This window comes from Cyprinodon tularosa, unplaced genomic scaffold (assembly GCF_016077235.1).
Source record: "Cyprinodon tularosa strain WSP-4 unplaced genomic scaffold, ASM1607723v1 ctg1334, whole genome shotgun sequence".
Taxonomy (NCBI): Eukaryota; Metazoa; Chordata; class Actinopteri; order Cyprinodontiformes; family Cyprinodontidae; genus Cyprinodon; species Cyprinodon tularosa.
In genome coordinates, this window is record NW_024038153.1 from 1 (window position 1) to 27,545 (window position 27,545).

Here is a 27,545-nt window from a genome sequence, read left to right on the forward strand (position 1 = left end):
CCGTCCAGACCTGATGACGCTCTGGTTCTGCAGATCAGGGATTATCCAAAGTCAGGAGCTTTTCCAAATGGGGTGAAATATTTGCCTTTTAAAGCTCCTGTTTCCTCCTGTTGGCAGTGGAGACTCTGCTGGTCTGGATGCGAAGTACTTCAGCAGCGGAGACGACGGCCTCCCAGTCAAGCCTTTGTCATCTAACATCATTCAAAGAGGTAAAATACTGAACATTTAGGAGGATCGCAACATTTCCATAAAGCTTAGTTCTTAAAATGTTCGTCAGTCCGATTAGAGGAGAATCCTGATCTAAAGGTTAAGCTTCAGTAGGAGGAGACGCCTCCCAGCTAGGCCTTCAGTTAGCGCTCAGGCTAGCTCACTGATTCCCAACCGTTATGACTTCTTTTCCCTTTATTCATGTTTTTGAAACTTTCTGGTAAATAAAATCTTTTTTTATTTTTCTACTTTCTCCTCACTAAGCAGAAAACATCCCAGCCCTGTTTTATTTTACTACCTAAGAAATAAATATATTTGCATGTATTTCATGCAATGCAGTCGTGGACCACTAGGGGTCCCCGTACCCCCGGTTGGGAATCAGTTGGTTAGAGTTTCTGATATTCTTCCTTTCCTGATCCAATCTGTTCAGTAGATTATTCTATGCTTCAGAAAAACACAATTATTTATAAATGCTCAGAGTTGGAAGATGATGATGATGACTTTTGCAGCAGCCTTCCTCATCCTGAGGCAGATGAGGAGCAGGCAGGTAGACCTGGGTGCGTGTTAACAGTCTGCTGATGATGTTTTTGTTTTTAGGGTTTCCATTGAAGGCGAAGTCCTCGGTGACGTCAGCGTACTTCTCTTCATGAAATTCTCCCTCTGCTCTCATTCCCACATCTTACTGCAATATTTGGAATAAACCTCTTTAACTACTTGATTATTTAACATTTTCAAAGCTTCTTTATTTTATTTTGATGTTTGTTTGTATTTCTTTGTTTTTGTTCGATTATAAAAGATCTTTGGTTTGAGATTTAATTGACAATTTAATGTTTCCTCTGATTTTCAATGAAAGTTTTGTTTTCATTTAGTCTTTTATGCAAAGTCTGTCTGGCTATTAAAGATTTCTATCATTTGTAATTATTATCTTTGTTTTGTAAAATTTTGGGGAATATTAAATAAAAATTTGTTTTAATTTCTTTGATCATTTGAATCAAACATACAGATTATCTTCAGTTATTGCTATAGTGACTCTTCAGCAATCCCTCACACTAAGCATGCTTGTAGCGACAGTGGAGAGGAAAAACTCCCTTTGAACAGGAAGAAACCTCCAGCAGAACCAGGCTCAGTGTGAGCGACCATCTGCTGAGGCCCACTGGGGTTCAAGGAGACAGAAGCAGACATAGAAAAAGAAGCATAGATACAAAAGGCAACTTTAAAAGGCGGCCCCGTCCAGGAAACACACAGCCAGGCAGACGAGCTCCGAGCCAGCTCCCATGTCAGAGGATGAAGAGAGCACATCCAGTTAGTCACAGTCAGAGAAACAGGACTACACTGGAAAACAGGCCAAGCTCCAACATCTAGAAACAAAGGTGTTGATGGCAGCAGCACAGCTGATATTTCTCTCCAGGATGGAGTCACAGCCAAACAGGAACAGACCAGATGAAGCTACTATGAGAAAAAGCAGAGAGAGCAGAACGTTAGAGATTGAACTAACAGATTCTGCAGAGTGGGAGAATAGAGATAGAATGAAGCACTACATCTGATTCTGTCTCTGGGTGTGTCTGCATGTGCATCTGAGCCTTAAACCAAAACATGACAGACTTCCCAGAACATTTTAGAAACTATTCCTCCTTTCATCAACTGCTTCTATCAGCTATTTCTATCCTGCCCAAACACTGATTAATAATCTACATAAGTCTGTTCTTCTATGAGCCATTAGTAAAAATCTTTTCTATTTGACACTTGGCAGGAAAAAAAGGCCATGATTCTAAAAGGCTTCAGAAAACAATCAAATCTAAAGTTATAATGAGGCTTAATGAACTTTTATCTAAACTCATTTTCTCATGAAATCTTCAGCTTTTTATTAAACATCTGTTGCTTCAGTTAGTTTTGAACGTACAGCGTGCATCTCCAGATGTTTTATTTGATCACATGCATCACTGCTGGGAACACAGTGGGTCCTTATGGAGGGGCCCCTGCTGGTAGGGCTTCCAGGGGGGGAAACTCACCCCTGAGGGAAGGAGGGAGACACATTCTCTCCCCCCTACAGCAGACTTTGAGCAGTCAGCCATAGAGAAGGCGATCCAGGCCTTGGTTGGATGCAGTCAGCTGCTTTTCCTTAGGAACAAATTTGATCCTTTAATCTGACTGGATGATCTGATTAAACTACATCTGTGTTACAACGGTGATATAGAAATACACTGATTAGACGTTTTCTTCTATCTCTGATGTCCTTGCCTCTTTCTCCTATCCCAGGTTTACTTGTTAACTGATTTCCACTCATTTCCTCCATCATTTTCCCACCAGCGACATTTTATGTGAATATTATTATTATTATTCTGGTTTCAAGCAACGCTTTCTTTCCTTTATGGCCCTTCATTTACTGCTATTTGCAGTTTTTATTGTTTTTCAGGAGAAGCCGGTCTTTTCCACAGGCCGTGAACGCAGCACACGCGCTTTTAAAAGCCCCGCAGTCGCGGCGCACGCGCTGCAGGAAGCGCACGTGCTGGATGTGATTGAAGCGGTTCCATGGAATGTGAGCAGCACCTGGTGAGGCCCCGTGTTCCCAACATGGCCGCCCGGCGGGGAGCCAGTTTGTCATCTGATCAGAAACTAGATGTTGAAGGAGGCAGAAAAGGAAAACTTTTAATCTCTTCTGGTTTCTGTTTAATTTTGATGTTAAGCTGCTAATTTTGTGACCAGCTTCCCTCCTTTTGATCTCATTTGGCCTCTTCTGATAAACACAGATGAGGAATAAATTCTATTCAGTTTATTTCTATAGCTCCAGTTCACATGTCATCTCAGGTCCCTTTATAGATCCAGATCAACCAGATCATCCAGTCAGACTAAGGGTTTAAACAGGGGAGGATCTAGGATTCTAGGAGATCAGGGGCTTAGCCCCGAGGGTGAAGATGATCGTGTAGACTTTCTGCTAAATCCCGTTCTAATGTAAAATATGACAGATTACTGGATTAAAGAAATTCCTAGTATACTACATGCTATCACACATAACAATTCCAGCTCCATAACATGGGAAGAAATTCCTTTACCTGCAAGTCTTTAACTGCGTTTATTTAACAACAAGCTCTGTGGAGACATTTGATCATTATTTACCAAAGTTATGAAGGGAAATCATATATTTTAGCCACCTGATATAATCTGCTCCCCCATAACATGGGAAAAATTAAACAAATCCTGTGAATTTTGAAACTGACATTATTTTTTCTATATTATGTTTGAAACATCTATTTTATATTTTGACATCTTAAATAGTTAATAAAAATATGTGAATTATCAATTGAAAATGTCTGGAATAGCATTACTTCAGACATTTTGAACTGAGAAAGCTCTCTGGATGGAAAACGAAACATCTTCAAACTTGGAAAACAAAGTCCAGCTGTTTTGGTTTGAACTTTTCTTTTGAAATAAATTTGTAAATTTTTAGATAAACATTTAAACAGAAAAGAAATTTCATAAAGATCATCAAAGGGGAAACGGATTATATCAGGTGGCTAAAATATACGATTTCCCTCTCATAACTTTGGCAAATAATGATTTAATGTCACCAAATCCACAGCATTTGTTGTTGATGATGAGAGGAATAAACACAGTTAAAGATTTGTAGGTGAATGAATTTCTTCCCATGTTATGGAGGAGGAACGGAATATTCCAGGCAGCTGAAATATCCATTCTCTCCTCCTCCCATATGTTTAGGAAATAAACAGCAACTGTTTCCAAATTCTCAAAAAATGTTATGTTTGATAGCATGTAGTATACTAGAAATTTCTTTAATCCAGTAATCTGTCATATTTTACATTAGAACGGGATTTACCAGAAAGTCTACTCTCTCATCTTTTCTGGAAATCTTAATTTTTATGTCCTGCTATCAGCCAGTTTCCGTCCTCTTATATCAGCAGTGAAAAATGATAAATACTTCTGACTTTTATTTCTGTCAGGCTTAACTGACAGAAGTTGGAAAAAGACAGATTCTCTTGGCGTTTAAAAAATAACACAAAACAGCTTAAAAGGACCTCGTCTATTTATTTATTTTACGATTTTATAGACAACAGCTGCTGATTAAACTGGATGTTACAACATTGACATGAATGAAAATGGTCCCATCCGCCATGTTCGCCTCTCTGGCTGCAATGCGCGCTCCCGACACAAGGGGAACAGAATTTTATACAACTCCAGAACAAAGAACGTCTGGAAGTCAGTCAGAGCTTCACATACCTGGGACTAGAGTCCTGCAACGGGTCGGGTACCCACGGGTCCCCGACGGGTCACCCTCTAAAATGCTCTTTTGCGGGTAAAAAACACATAAATAAAAATAAACGGGTCGGGCGGATATTTTTTTTAGTGCGGGCGGGTAGTTGGTGATTTTGTTTTATGCGTGTCTATTGTTATGGACATCAGAAATGTTCTATTAATCAGGCACTGGGGTCACCCTTGCTGTAGCTTAAAGCCCTGCCGGCAGTGTGGGCTTCCTCCAAAAAGGCCACAGTCAGTGCATACACGTCTGCTGCAGTGTTAATGGCGCTGTTCTGCAGCGCAGCGTGCTATAGCCTATTACTGGATGTGTTAACGGGTCGGGTTGCAGGTTAAATATCAACGGTTCGGGTTCGGATTTGAATTGAAGATATACGCGGGTGACGGATCGGGTTTGGTAGTCATCCTAACGGGTTCAGGCGGGTGCGGGTTGGTAAAACTCGACCCGTGCAGGACTCTACCTGGGACATCAGTCTGATTAGCAACAGCTAGTGGGGACTTCTTCTGCACAGGAATGCTACAGGCTGCTTTCACGCACATGCTGCCACTCTCTGGTGAATTCCAGTACTGCACATTTTACTCTGATCAGCTCAGAAGCGAGATCCGGGGCTCTTGGGGAAACATCTGGGGCTGCAGCCTGGGTAGCCACCCCCTAGATCCGCCACTGGGTTTAAAGTTTCTATCTAAGGAAAACCATCTGATTGCATCGAGTCATTGACTTTACAGCATTGAGTCCTCCTGGAGGAGCAGGGAGAGGAGATATTAGATTTTACAGCATTCCCCGTACAGTAATGGTCGCTTGTGGTTGGATGGATGGTAGTTTAGATGGATGGTAGAGGGTGGATGGATGGTCGGTAGAGGGAGGATGGTCGGTTGAGGGTGGATGGATGGTCGGTAGAGGGAGGATGGTCAGTTGAGGGTGGATGGATGGTAGAGGGTGGATGGATGGTAGAGGGAGGATGGTCGGTTGAGGGTGGATGGTCAGTTGAGGGTGGATGGATGGTAGAGGGTGGATGGATGGTCGGTAGAGGGTGGATGGATGGTAGAGGGTGGATGGATGGTAGAGGGTGGATGGATGGTAGAGGGTGGATGGTCGGTTGAGGGTGGATGGTCGGTTGAGGGTGGATGGTCGGTTGAGGGTGGATGTATGGTAGAGGGTGGATGGTCGGTAGAGGATGGATGGTCGGTAGAGGGTGGATGGATGGTAGAGGGTGGATGGATGGTCGGTAGAGGGAGGATGGATGGTAGAGGATGGATGGATGGTAGAGGGTGGATGGATGGTAGAGGATGGATGGTCGGTAGAGGGTGGATGGATGGTCGGTTGAGGGAGGATGGTCGGTAGAGGGTGGATGGATGGTAGAGGGTGGATGGATGGTCGGTAGAGGGAGGATGGTCGGTAGAGGGAGGATGGATGGTCGGTAGAGGGTGGATGGTCGGTAGAGGGAGGATGGATGGTAGAGGGTGGATGGATGGTAGAGGGTGGATGGTCGGTAGAGGGTGGATGGATGGTAGAGGGTGGATGGATGGTAGAGGGTGGATGGATGGTCGGTAGAGGGAGGATGGATGGTAGAGGGTGGATGGATGGTAGAGGGTGGATGGTCGGTAGAGGGTGGATGGATGGTAGAGGGTGGATGGATGGTCGGTAGAGGGAGGATGGATGGTAGAGGGTGGATGGATGGTAGAGGGTGGATGGATGGTCGGTAGAGGGAGGATGGTCGGTAGAGGGTGGATGGATGGTAGAGGGTGGATGGATGGTCGGTAGAGGGAGGATGGATGGTAGAGGGTGGATGGATGGTAGAGGGTGGATGGATGGTAGAGGGAGGATGGTCGGTAGAGGGTGGATGGTCGGTAGAGGGTGGATGGTCGGTAGAGGGAGGATGGATGGTAGAGGGTGGATGGATGGATGGTAGAGGGAGGATGGTCGGTAGAGGGTGGATGGTCGGTAGAGGGTGGATGGATGGTAGAGGGAGGATGGTCGGTAGAGGGAGGATGGATGGTAGAGGGTGGATGGATGGTCGGTAGAGGGAGGATGGTCGGTAGAGGGAGGATGGATGGTCGGTAGAGGGAGGATGGATGGTAGAGGGTGGATGGATGGTCGGTAGAGGGAGGATGGATGGTAGAGGGTGGATGGATGGTAGAGGGTGGATGGTCGGTAGAGGGTGGATGGATGGTAGAGGGTGGATGGTCGGTAGAGGGAGGATGGTCGGTAGAGGGTGGATGGATGGTAGAGGATGGATGGTCGGTAGAGGGTGGATGGATGGTAGAGGATGGATGGTCGGTAGAGGGAGGATGGTCGGTAGAGGGAGGATGGTCGGTAGAGGGAGGATGGTCGGTAGAGGGAGGATGGTCGGTAGAGGGTGGATGGATGGTAGAGGATGGATGGTCGGTAGAGGGTGGATGGATGGTAGAGGATGGATGGTCGGTAGAGGGTGGATGGATGGTAGAGGATGGATGGTCGGTAGAGGGTGGATGGATGGTAGAGGGAGGATGGTCGGTAGAGGGTGGATGGTCGGTAGAGGGTGGATGGTCGGTAGAGGGAGGATGGATGGTAGAGGGTGGATGGATGGATGGTAGAGGGAGGATGGTCGGTAGAGGGTGGATGGTCGGTAGAGGGTGGATGGATGGTAGAGGGAGGATGGTCGGTAGAGGGAGGATGGATGGTAGAGGGTGGATGGATGGTAGAGGGAGGATGGTCGGTAGAGGGAGGATGGATGGTAGAGGGTGGATGGATGGTCGGTAGAGGGAGGATGGTCGGTAGAGGGTGGATGGATGGTAGAGGGTGGATGGTCGGTAGAGGGTGGATGGTCGGTAGAGGGTGGATGGATGGTAGAGGGAGGATGGTCGGTAGAGGGAGGATGGATGGTAGAGGGTGGATGGATGGATGGTAGAGGGAGGATGGTCGGTAGAGGGTGGATGGATGGTAGAGGGAGGATGGTCGGTAGAGGGTGGATGGTCGGTAGAGGGTGGATGGATGGTAGAGGGAGGATGGATGGTCGGTAGAGGGAGGATGGATGGTAGAGGATGGATGGATGGTCGGTAGAGGGAGGATGGTCGGTAGAGGGTGGATGGATGGTAGAGGGTGGATGGTCGGTAGAGGGAGGATGGATGGTAGAGGGAGGATGGTCGGTAGAGGGAGGATGGTCGGTAGAGGGTGGATGGTCGGTAGAGGGTGGATGGATGGTAGAGGGAGGATGGATGGTCGGTAGAGGGAGGATGGATGGTAGAGGATGGATGGATGGTCGGTAGAGGGAGGATGGTCGGTAGAGGGTGGATGGATGGTAGAGGGTGGATGGTCGGTAGAGGGAGGATGGATGGTCGGTAGAGGGAGGATGGTCGGTAGAGGGTGGATGGATGGTAGAGGGTGGATGGTCGGTAGAGGGAGGATGGATGGTCGGTAGAGGGAGGATGGTCGGTAGAGGGTGGATGGATGGTCGGTAGAGGGAGGATGGTCGGTAGAGGGAGGATGGTCGGTAGAGGGTGGATGGATGGTAGAGGATGGATGGTCGGTAGAGGGTGGATGGATGGTAGAGGATGGATGGTTGGTAGAGGGTGGATGGATGGTAGAGGATGGATGGATGGTAGAGGATGGATGGTCGGTAGAGGCAAGGGCATAGGAATATGTTTACAATTGGGGGGGACACATGTCGGAAATCTGAGATTCGTATTCAACAGAAACATATCTTAAGTACGCTACTTAAAAAAAGGCTATTTAATCTTTTACTTTATTCCTTTATAAATGTGTTGGCAAAAATAATGCATTTAAAATGTACATAATGCATTTGTTCATAAGATGTGAGCATATCACCAAACAAAATGACTGGAGTCTTTTATTAAGCAAAGGGAGATGTCTTTCAAGGGCTTCAGCCCTTGGCATATTTAGTGTCTGCATACGCACTAGAAAATCAAAACAATTCAGTAGGCCACAGAAGTGCAAAGTTTGATATGTTTTATTTTGTCAAACTTGCAATAATGGTCAAAAATTAATTTATATAGGTTGACTGACAGAGGGAGCTGACAGTGTGTTGAAGAATTATGGACAGGGCGCTTTGAAGCATCTGGTTCAAAAACGCATTATCAACCTTTGGTAGAAATCCATCCATCCTTCCATTTTCTGTACACCCTGTCCCTTAGTGGGGTCTGGAGGTGCTGGTGCGGGGTACACCCTTGACAGGTCCCCAGTCTGTCCAGACCTTTGGTAGAAATGGCCCTTTTATTCCAATTTGCAGTACAGAACAGATAAAACTACAGAGTTGTCAATGTTGTGTTAATCTGTTTATAGTCTAAAAAGAGGAGCCAGCAGTTTGAGGAAATAAAGGTGCAGAAGTTAATTAGTTGGTTAATTAGTGGTTGCACAACCAATGCGACCGCCGCTGCTAAGAATTAAAATTAATTCTCCCTGTGGTTACCTAACGATCAGGAGCGCGGCAGGTATAACATCTGTCCATTTCGGGGGAATCAAAACCATGCAAAAAATAAAAAATCCTCGTAAAACGCACGCCCAGACCAGGCTAATTTCAACACAAGTTGTGTTAGGTGACAGCCTTTCAGCCTTTTAGTTGGTGGTGGCAATGTACTGAAATGAGTTATAAAAAAAAATATATAAAAAAAACATTTTGGCTAGCGTGGCAAACGTCTAGAGAAAGTTAGCAGTTAAATATTGGATGAGTGATCAGACCAAGACTACAGAAGAGGATTAGGGCCACTGAAAAAAAAAAAAAGTTAAGTGATTTTTACATTTTATTTCAGTTTAATACGGGAAAAAAGTCAGAATTCTGACTTTTATTTTCAGAATTAAGACTTTTTTTCTCAGAATTTTGGATCTTAATGTAGATGGGCACCATGAAGGCAGAGATGTGGAGCTCTCAGCTTCACTTACAAAGATGTGAGTTGTTTGAGGTGGCCAGTGACACATTGGTGGAAAATGACAGAATTAGGCAACTTTTTACGTGCCCGTGGGGTCCCCTCATTAATGGAGGAGCAGAAGGTTATTAAAACAAGAGAGCTAGTCTCTAAAATAGACATGGCTATGGCTTGATGCTAACATGTTTGTTATATTACATTTGTGTTGTTTTCCAAATAGTGTAGAAAATGAATGGTGGGTTTATAATGTTTACCTTTTATGAGCAGGACAGGAAGCAGAGAAGTTTAGCATTACCTCCAACTAGTTAAACTCATAATTATGAAGTTATTCAACAAATTCCTCAAGTAAAAAAGTGCAACTTTTTTATTTATTTATTTTTTTTTACCAGATTTGTGGATTAATTTCAAAATTATGTATTCCTTCCAAATTTCCAAATCTGAAGAATTTTTTAAACCAATATCTACATTATTTAACATTTAGTTTATGTTTTAGCAGTACTTCCTGTTATATTTCTTTATACGTATATTTTACATTTTCTTGCACAGCAAGCTCAGCAGATTTGAAATTGTGTGCTTGTGTAAACACAAGTAGTCAATCTTTACTCTAAACATATATTCTGGTTATTTTTTAGGTAGACCTTCTTGTTTTTATATATCTGTATAGTCCCCCCTCCCCCCACCAAAAAAAACTGTAAACTGATTAGAAATATTAATCATCTGTCAGATTTCTGAGAAAAAAGTCAGAATTCTGAGATTAAAGTCAGAAATCTGGGAAAAAAAGTCAGAAAAAAAAGTCAGAATTCTGAGATTAAAGTCAGAATTCTGACTTTTCCCCCAATGTTAAAGTAAAAAAACATTTAAAAATCAGTTAACGTTTTTCAGTGGCCCTAATCCTCTTCCTACAAGACTAAGATGCCTAAACCAAAAAGATTCAGTTTCTATATATGAAAGTGAACTGACAACAAGACGTTATAAATAAGCAATATTCATAGCAGCATTCCCGACAGACCATTTTACCTCATTAACAAGTTTCTGACTTTCTGTATCGCTGTTTCCCTCTGAGTGCTCAAACACTCAACAGTTCACAGAGGGGAGGGGGAGTACAGTGATGTAACGCTATGCTGCGCCTTCAAAATAAAAGCACGATAGTTAAAAAATTGTCAAAATCTAATATTTTGCGGTAAAATTTTTGGGGGGGACATGTCCACCTGGCTTTTATATTGGGGGGGACATGTCCCCCCCGTCCCCCCCGCTTCCTACGCCGCTGGGTAGAGGGTGGATGGATGGTCGGTAGAGGGAGGATGGATGGATGAGGGAGGATGGTCGGTAGAGGGAGGATGGTCGGTAGAGGGAGGATGGATGGTCGGTAGAGGGAGGATGGTCGGTAGAGGGAGGATGGATGGTTGAGGGAGGATGGATGGTAGAGGGTGGATGGTCGGTAGAGGGTGGATGGATGGTAGAGGGTGGATGGATGGTAGAGGATGGATGGTCGTTAGAGGGTGGATGGATGGTAGAGGGTGGATGGATGGTAGAGGGTGGATGGTCGTTAGAGGGTGGATGGATGGTAGAGGGTGGATGGATGGTAGAGGATGGATGGTCGGTAGAGGGTGGATGGATGGTTGAGGGAGGATGGTCGGTAGAGGGTGGATGGATGGTAGAGGGTGGATGGATGGTAGAGGGTGGATGGTCGGTAGAGGGTGGATGGTCGGTAGAGGGTGGATGGATGGTAGAGGGTGGATGGATGGTAGAGGGTGGATGGATGGTAGAGGGTGGATGGATGGTAGAGGGTGGATGGATGGTAGAGGGTGGATGGTCGGTAGAGGGTGGATGGATGGTAGAGGGTGGATGGACGGTAGAGGGAGGATGGTCGGTAGAGGGTGGATGGATGGTTGAGGGTGGATGGTCGGTTGAGGGTGGATGGATGGTAGAGGATGGATGGTCGGTAGAGGGTGGATGGATGGTAGAGGGTGGATGGACGGTAGAGGGTGGATGGACGGTTGAGGGTGGATGGATGGTTGAGGGTGGATGGTCGGTTGAGGGTGGGTGGTCGGTAGAGGGTGGGTGGTCGGTTGAGGGTGGATGGTCGGTTGAGGGTGGATGGATGGTAGAGGGTGGATGGATGGTCGGTAGAGGGTGGATGGATGGTAGAGGGTGGATGGATGGATGAGGGTGGATGGTCGGTTGAGGGTGGATGGTCGGTTGAGGGTGGATGGTCGGTTGAGGGTCGGTTGAGGGTGGATGGATGGTAGAGGGAGGATGGATGGTATAGGATGGATGGTCGGTAGAGGGTGGATGGACGGTCGGTAGAGGGAGGATGGATGGTTGAGGGAGGATGGTCGGTAGAGGGTGGATGGATGGTAGAGGGTGGATGGATGGTAGAGGGTGGATGGATGGTAGAGGGAGGATGGATGGTTGAGGGAGGATGGTCGGTAGAGGGTGGATGGATGGTAGAGGGTGGATGGATGGTAGAGGGTGGATGGATGGTAGAGGGAGGATGGATGGTCGGTAGAGGGAGGATGGATGGTTGAGGGAGGATGGTCGGTAGAGGGTGGATGGATGGTAGAGGGTGGATGGATGGTAGAGGGTGGATGGTCGGTAGAGGGTGGATGGATGGTCGGTTGAGGGAGGATGGTCGGTAGAGGGTGGATGGATGGTAGAGGGTGGATGGATGGTCGGTAGAGGGAGGATGGTCGGTAGAGGGAAGATGGATGGTCGGTAGAGGGAGGATGGTCGGTAGAGGGAGGATGGTCGGTAGAGGGTGGATGGATGGTCGGTAGAGGGAGGATGGATGGTAGAGGGTGGATGGATGGTCGGTAGAGGGTGGATGGATGGTCGGTAGAGGGAGGATGGATGGATGAGGGAGGATGGTCGGTAGAGGGAGGATGGTCGGTAGAGGGTGGATGGTCGGTAGAGGGTGGATGGTCGGTAGAGGGAGGATGGTCGGTAGAGGGAGGATGGATGGTTGAGGGAGGATGGTCGGTAGAGGGAGGATGGTCGGTAGAGGGAGGATGGTCGGTAGAGGGTGGATGGTCGGTAGAGGGTGGATGGTCGGTAGAGGGTGGATGGTCGGTTGAGGGTGGATGGTCGGTAGAGGGAGGATGGTCGGTAGAGGGAGGATGGTCGGTAGAGGGTGGATGGATGGTTGAGGGTGGATGGATGGTAGAGGATGGATGGTCGGTAGAGGGTGGATGGTCGGTAGAGGGTGGATGGATGGTTGTGGGTGGATGGTCGGTAGAGGGAGGATGGTCGGTAGAGGGAGGATGGTCGGTAGAGGGTGGATGGATGGATGAGGGTGGATGGTCGGTAGAGGGAGGATGGTCGGTAGAGGGAGGATGGTCGGTTGAGGGTGGATGGTCGGTTGAGGGTGGATGGTCGGTTGAGGGTCGGTTGAGGGTGGATGGATGGTAGAGGGAGGATGGATGGTATAGGATGGATGGTCGGTAGAGGGTGGATGGATGGTCGGTAGAGGGAGGATGGATGGTTGAGGGAGGATGGTCGGTAGAGGGTGGATGGATGGTAGAGGGTGGATGGATGGTAGAGGGAGGATGGATGGTTGAGGGAGGATGGTCGGTAGAGGGTGGATGGATGGTAGAGGGTGGATGGATGGTAGAGGGTGGATGGATGGTAGAGGGTGGATGGATGGTAGAGGGTGGATGGATGGTAGAGGGTGGATGGATGGTCGGTAGAGGGAGGATGGATGGTCGGTAGAGGGTGGATGGATGGTCGGTAGAGGGAGGATGGATGGATGAGGGAGGATGGTCGGTAGAGGGAGGATGGTCGGTAGAGGGTGGATGGTCGGTAGAGGGTGGATGGTCGGTAGAGGGTGGATGGTCGGTAGAGGGTGGATGGATGGATGAGGGTGGATGGTCGGTTGAGGGTGGATGGTCGGTTGAGGGTGGATGGTCGGTTGAGGGTCGGTTGAGGGTGGATGGATGGTAGAGGGAGGATGGATGGTTATAGGATGGATGGTCGGTAGAGGGTGGATGGATGGTCGGTAGAGGGAGGATGGATGGTTGAGGGAGGATGGTCGGTAGAGGGTGGATGGATGGTAGAGGGTGGATGGATGGTAGAGGGTGGATGGATGGTAGAGGGAGGATGGATGGTTGAGGGAGGATGGTCGGTAGAGGGTGGATGGATGGTAGAGGGTGGATGGATGGTAGAGGGTGGATGGATGGTAGAGGGAGGATGGATGGTCGGTAGAGGGAGGATGGATGGTTGAGGGAGGATGGTCGGTAGAGGGTGGATGGATGGTAGAGGGTGGATGGATGGTAGAGGGTGGATGGTCGGTAGAGGGTGGATGGATGGTCGGTTGAGGGAGGATGGTCGGTAGAGGGTGGATGGATGGTAGAGGGTGGATGGATGGTCGGTAGAGGGAGGATGGATGGTCGGTAGAGGGAGGATGGTCGGTAGAGGGTGGATGGATGGTCGGTAGAGGGAGGATGGATGGTAGAGGGTGGATGGATGGTCGGTAGAGGGTGGATGGATGGTAGAGGGAGGATGGATGGATGAGGGAGGATGGTCGGTAGAGGGAGGATGGTCGGTAGAGGGAGGATGGTCGGTAGAGGGTGGATGGTCGGTAGAGGGTGGATGGTCGGTAGAGGGAGGATGGTCGGTAGAGGGAGGATGGTCGGTTGAGGGAGGATGGTCGGTAGAGGGAGGATGGTCGGTAGAGGGTGGATGGTCGGTAGAGGGTGGATGGTCGGTAGAGGGTGGATGGATGGTCGGTAGAGGGAGGATGGATGGTTGAGGGAGGATGGTCGGTAGAGGGTGGATGGATGGTAGAGGGTGGATGGATGGTAGAGGGTGGATGGTCGGTTAGAGGTGGATGCAATGATAGAGGTGGATGGATGGTAGAGGGTTATGGATGGTAGCAGGGGTGGATGATGGTAGGATATGGATGGTCGGCTATACGGGTGGAATGGATGGTAGAGGGTGGATTGGACGGTAGAGGGAGGATGGTCGGTAGAGGGTGGATGGATGGTTGAGGGTCGGATGGTCGTTGAGGTGGAATGAGATGGTAGAGGGATGGAGGATCGGATTAAAGGGTGGATGGATGTGTAGTAAGGGTGATGGAGCGGATAGAGGGTTGGACTGGGATGTTTGAGGGTGGATGGTCAGTGGGTTTTGGAGGGTGGATGTCGTTGAAGAGGAGGGGTGGATGCGATGGTTTATGGGTGTATGGTGCGTAAAAATACATTGAGTGGATGAATGATGGTTAGAAAGGTTGTATTGATGGTCGAGATAGAGGGTAGGATGGATTGTATATTGGTGTGAAAGGAAGTATGATGTTGGATTGTCGGACCTTTGATGGATGTGGATGACGTGAAATATTTGAGGTGGAAGGATCGAATTTGAGCAGGTCGGTTGAACGGGTGGATGATGGTAGAGTAGGATGTGCTGGTATGATATCGAATGGATGGGTCGGCATAGAGGGTAGGTATGGAAGGTCCGGTAGACGAGGAATGGATGGTTAGGGAGGCATGGTCGGGTAGATGGGTTGGATGGATGGTAGAGGGTGGATAGGATTGGAAGATGGTGGATGAGTATAGGAAGGGAGGCATGGATGGTTGAGGATGGATTGGTCGGAAGAGGGTGGATGATTGTAAGAGGTGGATGGATGGTAGACGTGGTGGATGGATGGTATAGTGAGTGATGATGGTCGGCTAGATGGGAGGGATGGAGTGTTGACGGTGAGGACTGGTCGTAGAGTGTGGGATGGATGGTAGAGGTCGGATGGATGTATGAGGTGGATGTACCGTTAGAGGGTGGATGATGGTCGAGTATATTGAGAGAGGATGGTCGTAGAAACTGGGTGGATGGATGGTAGAAGTGGTGGATGGATGGTCGGTAGAGGGAGGATGGTCGGTAGAGGGAAGATGGATTGCGCTCGGATTTTAAATTTTGGTAGGAGGGAGGATGTCGGTCTAGAGGAGTGGATATGATTGTCGGTAATAAGATGGAGATGGATGGTAGAGGGGTGGATGTGTTGGGTCGTAGATAGAGGGTGGATTTGCATGGTCGAGTAGAGGGAGGATGGATGGATGAGTGGAGATATGGACTGTAGAGGGACGGATGGTTCGGTAGAGTGGTGGATCGGTTGGTATAAGGGGTTGGATGGTCGGACTAAAGGGAGGTATTGTCGATTAAGGGTAGGTAGATGGATGGTTGAGGGTAGGATGGACGGTTATATGGGAGGATGGTCGGTAGAGGGTGGATGGACGGCTAGACTGGGTGATATTAGGGGGGGGTGCTGAGGGTGAGGGGGGGGAGGGGGGGGCTAGAGGTGGATGGTCGCTTGAGGGTGGACTGGTCGGGTAATTATAGAGGAGGATGTCGGTAAGGGGCAGGATGGTCGTAGCTAGAGGGAAGGATGGATGGTTAGGGTGGATGGATGGTAGATGGATGGATTTCGGAGTTATGAGGATGGATGGTCGGTAGTAAGGGTGGAATGGTCAGAATCTAGTCGGGTGGTAATTGATGTTTGAGGGGTGGAATGGTCGGACTAGAAGGGAGGGATTGTTGGAGTAGAAAGGGCATGGATGGTTCGGTAGTAAGGGTCGATGGATGGATGAGGAGTGGATGGTCGGTTGAGGGTAGGATTGGTCGGCCCATTTGAGGGGGTATGGTCGGCTTTTGAGGGTCGCTTCTTGAGGTAGGATGTGATGGTATACGGGAGGATGGTAGTGGTATAAAGGATGGATGTCGGCAATAGGGTGGATGGCTGGATCGGTAGAGGGGAGGATGGATGGTGGAGGGAGGATGGTGTCGGCTTAGAAGGGTGTGATGGTAGCAGTGTGATAGATGTAGGATGGTGGATGGATGGTAGGAGGGAAGGGATGGATGGTTTAGAGTGAGGATGTCGTGTAGTACGGGTGACATGGATAGGTAGATGGTGGATGGATTGTAAAGAGGGTGGATGGATGTAGAGAGGTGGATGGATGAGTAGAGGGGGATGGATGGTCGTAGAGGGAGATGGACGGTAGAAGATAATATACTAGGGGTGGATGGATGGAAGAGGTTGATGATGGGTATAGAGGTGTTGATGGTCGTTAGAACTGGTGGATTGATTGTCGTTTACCCCACGAATGCGTGAATGTTTCAGTACTACGTCTCGTTATTCAGAACATTTAATCTTTTAGGATAGGATGGTCGTAGCGGTCTAAGGTCGGATAGATGGAGTAGATAGTGATGGAACCGTGAAGAAGGGAGGATGTTCGGTAGAGGGGTGGATGGATGTCGGCATAGTGACAACCGGTAGTATGGATAGTAGAGGGTTGGACGTTGTGGATCGGTCGGTATAGAAGGTTTAATGATTGGTCGGTAGAGGGAGGATGGATGGATGAGGGAGGATGGTCGGTAGAGGGAGGATGGTCGGTAGAGGGTGGATGGTCGGTAGAGGGTGGATGGTCGGTAGAGGGTGGATGGTCGGTAGAGGGTGGATGGATGGATGAGGGTGGATGGTCGGTTGAGGGTGGATGGTCGGTTGAGGGTGGATGGTCGGTTGAGGGTCGGTTGAGGGTGGATGGATGGTAGAGGGAGGATGGATGGTATAGGATGGATGGTCGGTAGAGGGTGGATGGATGGTCGGTAGAGGGAGGATGGATGGTTGAGGGAGGATGGTCAGTAGAGGGTGGATGGATGGTAGAGGGTGGATGGATGGTAGAGGGTGGATGGATGGTAGAGGGAGGATGGATGGTTGAGGGAGGATGGTCGGTAGAGGGTGGATGGATGGTAGAGGGTGGATGGATGGTAGAGGGTGGATGGATGGTAGAGGGTGGATGGATGGTAGAGGGAGGATGGATGGTCGGTAGAGGGAGGATGGATGGTTGAGGGAGGATGGTCGGTAGAGGGTGGATGGATGGTAGAGGGTGGATGGATGGTAGAGGGTGGATGGTCGGTAGAGGGTGGATGGATGGTCGGTTGAGGGAGGATGGTCGGTAGAGGGTGGATGGATGGTAGAGGGTGGATGGATGGTCGGTAGAGGGAGGATGGATGGTCGGTAGAGGGAGGATGGTCGGTAGAGGGTGGATGGATGGTCGGTAGAGGGAGGATGGATGGTAGAGGGTGGATGGATGGTCGGTAGAGGGTGGATGGATGGTCGGTAGAGGGAGGATGGATGGATGAGGGAGGATGGTCGGTAGAGGGAGGATGGTCGGTAGAGGGTGGATGGTCGGTAGAGGGTGGATGGTCGGTAGAGGGAGGATGGTCGGTTGAGGGAGGATGGTCGGTAGAGGGAGGATGGTCGGTAGAGGGTGGATGGTCGGTAGAGGGTGGATGGTCGGTAGAGGGTGGATGGTCGGTAGAGGGTGGATGGTCGGTAGAGGGAGGATGGTCGGTAGAGGGTGGATGGATGGTTGAGGGTGGATGGATGGTAGAGGATGGATGGTCGGTAGAGGATGGATGGTCGGTAGAGGATGGATGGTCGGTAGAGGATGGATGGTCGGTAGAGGGTGGATGGTCGGTAGAGGGAGGATGGTCGGTAGAGGGAGGATGGTCGGTAGAGGGTGGATGGATGGTTGAGGGTGGATGGTCGGTTGAGGGTGGATGGATGGTAGAGGATGGATGGTCGGTAGAGGGTGGATGGATGGTCGGTAGAGGGTGGATGGATGGTAGAGGGTGGATGGATGGTAGAGGGTGGATGGTCGGTTGAGGGTGGATGGTCGGTTGAGGGTGGATGGTCGGTTGAGGGTGGATGGATGGTAGAGGGAGGATGGTTGAAAAAAAAAAGAGATTGTTATCCCAAAATAAAAATTACATTGAGACTTGTTTACTAGCGAGAGGGGAGATTTGTAAGTTTGTCAAAATAACCCAATAGAGGGTCCCAGACTTTGTAAAAATTTTTGGTTGATCTTTTCAAAAAGTATTTCATTTTTTTCGATTTTTAGGAACATCATCATATCCGAGAGCCACATCACTGCCGTAGGTGGAAATTGGGATTTCCATTCCAGAAGTATTGTCCCTCGAGCAATCAGAGTTGCAAAAGCAATAACATTTTCCTTTCTAGAAATCGCAGAGTCAACCCCAAAAATAGCCCTTAAAGGACCAGGTTATAGATGTGACCAAACGCATCGTTTAAAAACCAAAATACTGAATTCTAATACTCTTTCAGCTTAGACCAAAACATGTGAGCTAAGTCTGCGTTGGTGGCTCTACAGCGATCACACGCTGTATCTATGTCAGGATATATTACTGCGAGCCTGACTTTGCTATAGTGAGTACGCTGGAGAATTTTAAACTGAATCAGATTGAAGGAGTAGTATCGTTCACAAGATTAAGAGCTCTAGCCCACATCTCTTCTGAAACGTCTATCCATAACTCTTCTTCTCATTTTGTCTTGATGTTGGCTGTTACTAAATGACATAATTGAGTTCTATATATTAGAGATTTGGCCCTTTAAATGTATGGGGGTCTTTAATATAACATCCAATTTTGACTCCTCAGATAATTGATGATACAATGGGTTGTATGCCACCCCCCCCAAACTTCAGCACTGGTCATAGTCATTCCAAAAAAATTAAACCAAAGTCCAGTGGTTTGTTTTTGAACGTTTCTAACTTTCTTGGAAATGAATACATTCACTTTTCCAGGCTAATAAAATGATTCCTTCTCTTAGGAATGATAATGGCCGCCAATCCCTCAGGGAATGACGTTCAGAAGCGGAGCTCCTGTGGAGCTGCTGAGAACAGAGACTCTATCAAAGTGAGGATAATCCAGGTTCCAGCCAACAGCGCGCCCATAGCAGCGGTGACTTCCCAGCATGCATCTTCCTCCAAGAGCGACTCTGTGACTCACCACAGCACTCAGGGGCCTCAGCCTACTTCGTCTACAATCGCAGTGTCAGGACTTCACCTTTCCCCTTCACTCGTGGTGGTTGGCAAGGCGTCAACGCCAGTAGGAGTGAATCTGGTTAGCCAGAACGTAGCGGCCCCAGGAATGGCCCCTGGGTTGGCCCCTGGCAAGAATGTGGTTATAACCGTGCCCCGATCAGCAGTTTCACAGCCAGTCACCTCAACGCCGCCACAGAGTGCCTCTCCACAGTTTCCTGCCAATATCCAGATTCCAGCAGGTGAGCTTCTGATGTCTGAGCAGATTCTGCTTTGTTTCAATCTATCTTTTAGATTATGACTGTAAGCGATTAAACCCTGGATCTTCTCTGAACTCTACTCTGTGATCAGCTCTTCCTTTCTGAGAGGTTTCTCCTCTGAAATGCTTCGTTAGCGTGAAACCATCATGTTCATCGTGTCAAACCTGCTGTAGGACTGAGGTCCATTACAGGAGGAGGTTGAAGCTGCCGTGAAAACGAAAGTTACTACCGTAACTACGGTTCTATGAATCCCGGATGACCGCCAGAGGCGGTGCTTCAAGCACTGAATGATCATTCATGCGCATGCGCAAGTCGAGTATTAATGACAACAAAGTCAGCTGTGACCTGCCGGGGACCCACGTGACTCTATATAGTCACGTGGCACCCGGCAATCAATCCCTCAATCTTCTCGCGAAAGCAGAGATTCCGATGGACCAAGCACTCTGGCGGTCATCCGGGATTCATAGAACCGTAGTTACGGTAGTAACTTTCGTTCTATTTCATCCCTACTGACCGCCAGAGGCGGTGCTTCAAGCACTGGATGACTCATATCAACAAGGTCACGAGGAATCAGCAACATTCAAGGAACAACGACTACACCACCCACCTAATGTGATGTAGAGGCATGCTGCTCGAGGATTCCCTGAAGCGGATGGGGCGCAGCCACATTCACCCTGTAGAACCGAGTAAAGGTACTAGGTGATTTCCAGGAGGCCGCACGGCATATAACATCCAATGGCACCCCAGTCATAGCAGCAAACGATGTCGACATGCCCCTTGTAGAGTGGCATTTCACTCCCGCCGGCAGTGGCCGGTCCTGCAAGGCATAAGCCTTGGAGATCAAATCCACAACCCAGTGTGCAAGTCGCTGCTTAGAAAGTGCCTGACCCTTCCGTGAGCCAGCGTAGCAAACAAAAAGGCTATTTGTCTTTCAGAAGGATGCCGTGGCATTGATGTATGTCTCAAGGGCACGAACAGGACACAGTGGTTCAGAGGGACTTCCGGAGTCAAACCGGGCAAGATGGAGAGGCTGGGTGCTGCCTGCTGGCAGTGATACCTTAGGAATAAATGCTACGTCAGCACACAGTGTAACGCCTGAGCCATCAGGATTCCACCGGCAGCAGGGTTCGGCTATCGAGAGAGCCTGTAACTCCCCTACACGTTTTGCGGAAACCATAGCTAAAAGGAACGCAGTCTTCAGTGAGAGCCATTTAAGGTCCGCCGACGCCAGGGGCTCAAATGGGAGGGACCGAAGAGCCTCAAGCACAAGAGAAAGGTCCCACACCGGTGCCACAGGGCGGTTGGGTGGGTGCAAACGCCGAGCACCTCTTAAAAACAGTACAACATCCTTGTCTCGGCCCACAGAACAACCATTCAGCCCAACATGCCAACAGGAAATGGCAGCCACATACACCTTTAAGGTAGATGGAGACCGTCCTTGATCCAGCAATGCCTGCAGGACGGTCAGTATGTCAGAAACTGAACACTGCACCGGGTCCTGCCCTCTATCACGGCACCAGGTCGCAAAGACCATCCACTTGTTAGCATAGACAGCTCGCGTGGACGGCGCCCATGCATTAGCCATTGTATGCCCTATGGACCCAGTGTATCTTGAGAAGGTGGACCCCGGCCTTGCAGGGGCCAAATCCAGAGCTGGAGCCGGTCCGGTTCGGGGTGCAAGATCTGACCCCCCATCTGGGAAAGAAGATCTCTCCTGGAGGGAGGGGGCCACCAGCAGGACCACCAGGGGGCCACCATCAGGACCCTGTGCCCCTCCTGACGTACCCTGAGGAGAATCTGAAAAAGTAGGCTGAATGGCGGAAAGGCATAAAGGAGGGTCCGGGGCCAGTCGTGTGCCAGAGCATCGTGGCCCAGAGGGCTGCTGTTGTCCAACGAGAACCAAAGGGGACAGTGAAATGCGTCCCTTGAGGCAAAGAGGTCCACGTCCGCCCTGCCAAAGACCTTCCAGATGCACTCCCCACCTCTTGGTGAAGCTTCACTCCCCCTAAAAGGGCTTCTGACGGGAAAAAAAATTGCGGGCACTTTTCCCCGGCCTGGGGAGGCTGCTCTAGGCTGGCTATGCGTGGAGTGCCCGGGGTCGAACCCTCGAGTAAAGCACAACAGTTTCCTTGACCTCGTTCCCCCCGGGGGTTTGGGGGAAAAGACCCCCGGGGGTGTTGTTGACCTCACCAGCCGTGCTTCCCCCGCAAGCCGGGAAAGAAAGCTCTGAAGAGCCAAAGTACCCTGAACTTGGGACATTGATGTTTCCCTGCCCTGCCGTGGGACCATGCCCCCTGTGCCTTTGCCCCGCCAGGTTCACCCCAGCCGGGGGAGGATGTCTGAAAACACAACTTCCCGACGACAGGGGGAGGGAACCCGGGAGCGGGCCCCCTGTGGTAAATAAAAAACCTCACCCTCCTTTGGGGAAAGAGACTGAAGACACTGAGGCCCCCCCAAGTTTCGGAGAACGGAGGTTCCGTGGGGGACCCAATTTAAAGCTGTTAACCAAATTTGGGGGGGGGGCCGCAATGACAGCAGCCCCAGGGGCCACTCGGCGGACGAGTGTAAGATCCCAAAAGAGTCAAAAGAACCGCACAAGAGGCAGCGCCATGCGCCCTGTTGGGGGAGCCGCTAATATACTGCCCAACCCCGGGGGGGTGAGGGGCAAGCAGTCATTGAGATGGGAACCCAGGGAAATGCCCGGAAGCAGTCTCCTTAAGGAGTAGACTGCTTTTTTCCATGTTTTCACCGCAAGCCCAAGCACCCCACATGAGGGGCACTAAACCAAGTATCTCGAACCGCTGGTCCCCCACGTCGAGAAAATGACCCAGTCGTCCAGATATGGGAGGTCCTCTTTCCCCTGTGCCTGCGAGGAGAGGGGGCCCCTTTGAACACAGGGGGTTTTTTGAAACCCTGGGGGACAGTAAAAGTCCGAAGGGGGAGGACCCTGAAGGGGAAAAGCCTCCCTTGAAAAGCAAAACGAAGAAACCGCCAATGGGGCGGAGCGATCGGAACGTGAAAATAAGCATCCCTGAGATCTATGGAAGTGAACCAATCGCCCGGGGAAATCGCCTGCAACACTTCCTTGGTGGTCAGCATATGAAAGGGCATGGTCTTCAAGTACACATTCAGGCCTCTGAGGTCCAAGACTGGACGCAGGCCCCCGGTCTTCTTCGGAACCAGAAAATACATGGAATAAAAGCCCCCTGGATCCAGCAGGGGGTCCACAGGCACTATATCACCCTTGGCCAGCAAGGTGCAGATTTCTTGGTTCAGTGCCTGTGCCTTCACCGGGTCGTGGATCACAGTCATCCTGACCCGGCCAGGGATAGGTGGCCGGCGGCGGAATTGAAGACGGTACCCCCCGGGACAGGGTGGACAACACCCACAAGTCCGGGGTGTGGGCAGCCCAGAAGCTGAGCTGTCCCGGGGAAAAATAACCGACCGCCGGCCCTAAGGCATCATCTGCGGGTCCCCCGGCCCTTCGAAGGCCCGGGAGGAGGCCAGCCAGACTGCACGGCTCGAAAGGGATGAAAGGACCTTGTCCCAGCCTGGTCTCGAGCTCTGTTTCTCCGATCTAGAGCAGGTGTCTGGACCGATCTCTGACCTGGTAACAGACCCTGGGGCTCAGTGGGAGAAGGAGAAGGCACTAAGGACCTCCGTGAAGGACCCGCAGCTGCCCAGGTGCTTACTGGCTGGCGATCACGTCTGTGAAGCCCTGCCAGCTGTTGCCTCGTTCTAGAGGCCTGAGCCGTACGGTCCAAGGCGTCCAGTGCTGCAGAACCAAAAAGCTCCCCCGGGACCACAGGCAGGGCCCGGAGGGTCCTCCTACAGGGCTCAGTTAGTGGTGACTGCGCCAACCAGACCTGGCGGCGAGCATGAACCAGTGTGGAGAGTGTGCGTCCAAGTTCCCTCGTCATAAGAGCAAAGGCCTGCAGAGATGCATCAACCAGGCCTTGCGTGGCATGATCCAGCGGAACAGATTCCAAGGAGGAAGACAGGGCCAGCATAAGATGGGAGAGAGAGTTCCCAATCCGGCCCATGCGGGCCTCAGAGTCATAGGCCTTGCAGAGAAGGTCGTCGGTAATACGGCACTGAGGACGCGGACAACGGGCATTGGGCCGCAAGGCCTCATCAGGCGAGATTATAAGAGAGGCAATGCCCGGTTCCACCGCTGGCATCTGCCCCAAGCCAACCTTGGGTGCCTCCTGCATAGCTGCCAGGACCCTGCCATCCGTCGTCAGACATGAAAACGCCTTGGTGTCTGACCAGCAAGCATGCAGTTCCCGCACATACTCCGCCGAGGGAGGAACCACAAAGGCAGTCTCTGACCTACTGCGCCTAAAGAAGGCGCTGGAAGCCGCAGGCTGGGCCTGAGGAACACTAATTTGTAAGCGGGCAAGAGCCGTCCGAATAGCGGATGTCACAGACTCCCCCGTATCCTCCTGGGAGGCAATGGAGTCCGACCCAGAGGCCCCGGTGCCCAGCTCCGGAAGGTCCTCACAGAAATGGGTGCCAGAGGCCGCCACAGAAACAGCATCGTCGTCATTGACTGACGTTTCATCCTGCTCGGTAGGGAGAGCCGTGCCACGATCACCAGCAGTCTGAAAGGACTGGAGGAGGGCTTTCATTTGGGCCAGCTCAGTAGTGAGATGATCCACTCTCGTGGACAACCTCCCTGCATCGGTCCGTCTAGCACGCTTCGTCGGTACCGAAGGTGCAGCCACAGTAGATCGTTTGCACACCGCTTTCTCCATCGGCAAACGAGCACGCGGCGAAGCGCCCGCCCAGTCGGTAGGCTGCTCCAGTGCAGCCAACCGATCCAGTCTGACCGACCGGGGCATGACGCGACAGTTGGGGCAAGCGTCATCTGACAGCGCCTCCCGGAGATGTTCCACACCGAGGCAGGAGGGACACAAGTCATGCCCGTCATCGGGCTGAAGTGGAGCCAGACAGGTCGAGCAACATAAACTATCCAGCATTATACTGCTGAAAGGCGTGATCAGCCCGCTACCAAGGACAAGTCAACACGAGCAGGAAACGATACCGGCGACTCCGTTGTAGGAAAACCCCCGTAGAGGTTCCAAACTCAGCGTGAGCAGAAACGCCACTAGCAAATCGATTATTAACTAAAGATGAACTCAGCACGAGCAGAGACGCCACTGGTGAGTTTAGGCAAACAAACTATAGAAGAACCCAACGCGAGCAGAAACGCTACTGGTGGGCTTAGGCAGACAAACTGAAAACAACTCAGCGCGAGCAGAAACGCCACTGGTGAGTGTAGATAAACAAACTATAGAAAAACCTAACGCGAGCAGAAACGCTACTGGTGGGCTTAGGCAAACAAACTGAAAACAACTCAGCGCGAGCAGAAACGCCACTGGTGAGTGTAGATAAACAAACTATAGAAGAACCCAACGCGAGCAGAAACGCTACTGGTGGGCTTAGGCAAACAAACTGAAAACAACTCAGCGCGAGCAGAAACGCTACCGTGAGTCAAAAGAGCCACAAAATTAACGTGGCAAATCAAAGCGAACAGTAAACTACTGCCGAGAAAAGAACGAAAACTTACCAGTCACCGCAGATCTGGTAAGGTGAAAGCAGCTTGTGCAGCCCCTGGAGGGCGAGACTTACCCGCAGCTCCGACCAAACCCGGTCACGGGGCTACCAGCAACAAGCAGCCAGGAAACTAGTGGTATACACAGAAGCAACCAGCTTCACACGACCACACTCCTGTACTCAACACACCTGCGCGCGAGAAGAACAAAAGGGATTGATTGCCGGGTGCCACGTGACTATATAGAGTCACGTGGGTCCCCGGCAGGTCACAGCTGACTTTGTTGTCATTAATACTCGACCTGCGCATGCGCATGAATGATCATTCAGTGCTTGAAGCACCGCCTCTGGCGGTCAGTAGGGATGAAATAGAATCAGAGTTCAGCTAAAGATTCAAACAGGTCCAGCCTTCTCCTGGTTTTCACCTCAGTCAGCATACGCTCTGTTGCCTAGCAACCATTACAGTTGACTCCCCAAGCAGGCAGAGAATGGATGCTGAACTTCTCACTACTGTTCCAACATCTGAGGAGCTTCAGCAGCAGATATCAGATTTATGGTCTCCACACTGCAGAGATGTTGGAATCTGAGATTAGATTTCAGCCAACCATTTCCACAGGGACGGATAAATCCTTTCAATAAACCAAACATTACCGCCACATATCTGAGGACGCACACCCATAGACCCGTCTTCAGTGACTCCACTACCTGCAGCAGTGGGAGCGGCTTCAGGCCGGATTGTTCTGTCTTTCCTCCAGTCGTCCTCCAGTCGTCCTGAATTCATCAGTGATTCAGAAATAGTTTATCATTCATGGGGGAGTAGAGCGGAGATTCCTAAACATTTCAGCCTTTCACCCAAAAATAACAATGCACCCGAGAGGAGAATGAAACTGATTACCTGTGTGGTTGTGTTACAGCGCCACTCACAGGCCTGTCCTCAGTATAACACGCCTATAATGGCCGCTCTCACTTTAGGTGAAGTCATCTTTCCAGTCTGTTGGGTCTTTGCTTCTGTTTGGATGTTTCTTGTTGAAACCAGCAGGTTCTGTTCCTGACGGAGATTATATCAATCATTTTATTATATTGTTATTTGTTGCTTCAATCTTTTTTGGGGGCTGACGTCTCGAGGCCTTGTTCTAATCCAGAATTTCTACGGATCAATGTCGTCAGGTATGGTGCTGATCCGCAGTGACAGTGGTCAGCTGATGATGGTATCTCAGCAGGTTTTGTCTCAGGCTCAGCAGGGACAGAGGAGTTTTAGTGGCCAACCCCCCCGAATACTGACCCAGCAGGTGTGTTTTCTGCTTCTTTCTGGTCCATTCACTTGAACTCGTGTTTTCAGGGCTGTTCTTGTTTCAATGTCTGGATTTTAGGTATCTACACCTTTAGGAGGTAAAAGTAATGATGGGAAGGTCAGAGTGATCAGGACGGCAGCCCCTCCCAGCTTCCAGACTGCATTGGCCCAGAAGAACGCCGTGGTACGATAGATGAACATTTTTACATTCATATTTTTAACTGAAAGCTGACAGACGAGTGTTTAGACCTGGATCCAGGCTCAGGGCTCAGACCTGGATCCAGGCTCAGCGCTCGTCTGTTGAGCTGTTTTCCTCCTAGAAGAAGCCACATCAGGAGCTACTGCTGCTAACTTTAACCAGAAGTAGACCACTCAGGTCCAGAAAAACAAGGCCGTCCAGATATTGGTTCCAAACGTTGCATTTCCAGCTCAGATGATGGCCTCTCAAACCTGCTCCTCAGGACCCACTGTCCTTAAAGTTCCTCCAGACCTGCATCAAAGGATTGTCCTCCTCCTCAGCAGCCACCAGGGGGCGCACCCATTTTTTCAGTCAGGTGTTTGGAGGCCGGAAATCGCCTAAATCATGCAGGGCAGTGGGTCCTGAGGACAGAGTTAAAAACGAAGGTTACATATGTAACCACGGTTCTATGAATCCCGGATGACCGCCAGAGGCGGTGCTTAAAGCACTGAATGATCCCTCTTGCGCTTGCGCAGGTCGAGAATTAGTATCAACAAAGTCACCTGTGACCTACCGGTGATTAGCGGAAGCCTATATAGGCACGTGACACCGGTAGTTCAGTCCCTCGATCTTCTCGTGAGCCAGGGGAACCGAGGGACCAAACGCTCTGGCGGTCCTCTGGGATTCATAGAACCGTGGTTACATATGTAAGCTTCGTTCTATTTCATCCCTACTGACCGCCAGAGGCGGTGCTTAAAGCACTGAATGACTTATGCCAACTAGGTCCCGAGGGATGCAGAAGTAAGGAGCAACCCATTGGAAACCGGCAGCAGCACCTACCTCAGTGTAATGCAGCTGGTGGTTGCTGCAGGATTCCCTGAAGAGGATGAGGCGTAGCCATGTTCACTCTATAGAACCTCATGAAAGTGGTCGGCACAGACCATGAGGCCGCCTCGCAGATGGACTCCAGCGGCACCCCCATCATTGCGGCCCATGAGGTCGACAGGCTCCTTGTAGAATGGCACTGCACCTCCTGAGGCTGGGGCTGACTCTGCAGAGAGTATGCCACAGATATCGCCCCCACGATCCAACGTGCCAAC

The 27,545-nt window shown here is 50.3% G+C and overlaps 1 protein-coding gene and 1 long non-coding RNA gene across 2 annotated transcripts in view; both read left to right on the top strand.

Annotated features, from left to right (window-relative positions):
- The first annotated feature begins 19 nt into the window (after positions 1-19).
- Positions 20-933, top strand: LOC119778457. Its single transcript, XR_005280065.1, has 2 exons — positions 20-209; positions 805-933. It is a non-coding gene; the product is annotated as an uncharacterized LOC119778457 (long non-coding RNA).
- Positions 934-2,706: 1,773 nt separating this feature from the next.
- Positions 2,707-27,545, top strand: part of LOC119778455 (transcription initiation factor TFIID subunit 4-like) — a 75,214-nt gene continuing 50,375 nt past the window's right edge. Inside the window, exons 1-4 of the mRNA XM_038277669.1 lie at positions 2,707-2,757; positions 18,950-19,402; positions 26,144-26,265; positions 26,347-26,451. Of these exons, the coding sequence (XP_038133597.1) occupies positions 18,952-19,402; positions 26,144-26,265; positions 26,347-26,451 (678 nt within the window). The 5' untranslated portion in view covers positions 2,707-2,757; positions 18,950-18,951. The remainder of the gene's footprint in view (positions 2,758-18,949; positions 19,403-26,143; positions 26,266-26,346; positions 26,452-27,545) is intronic.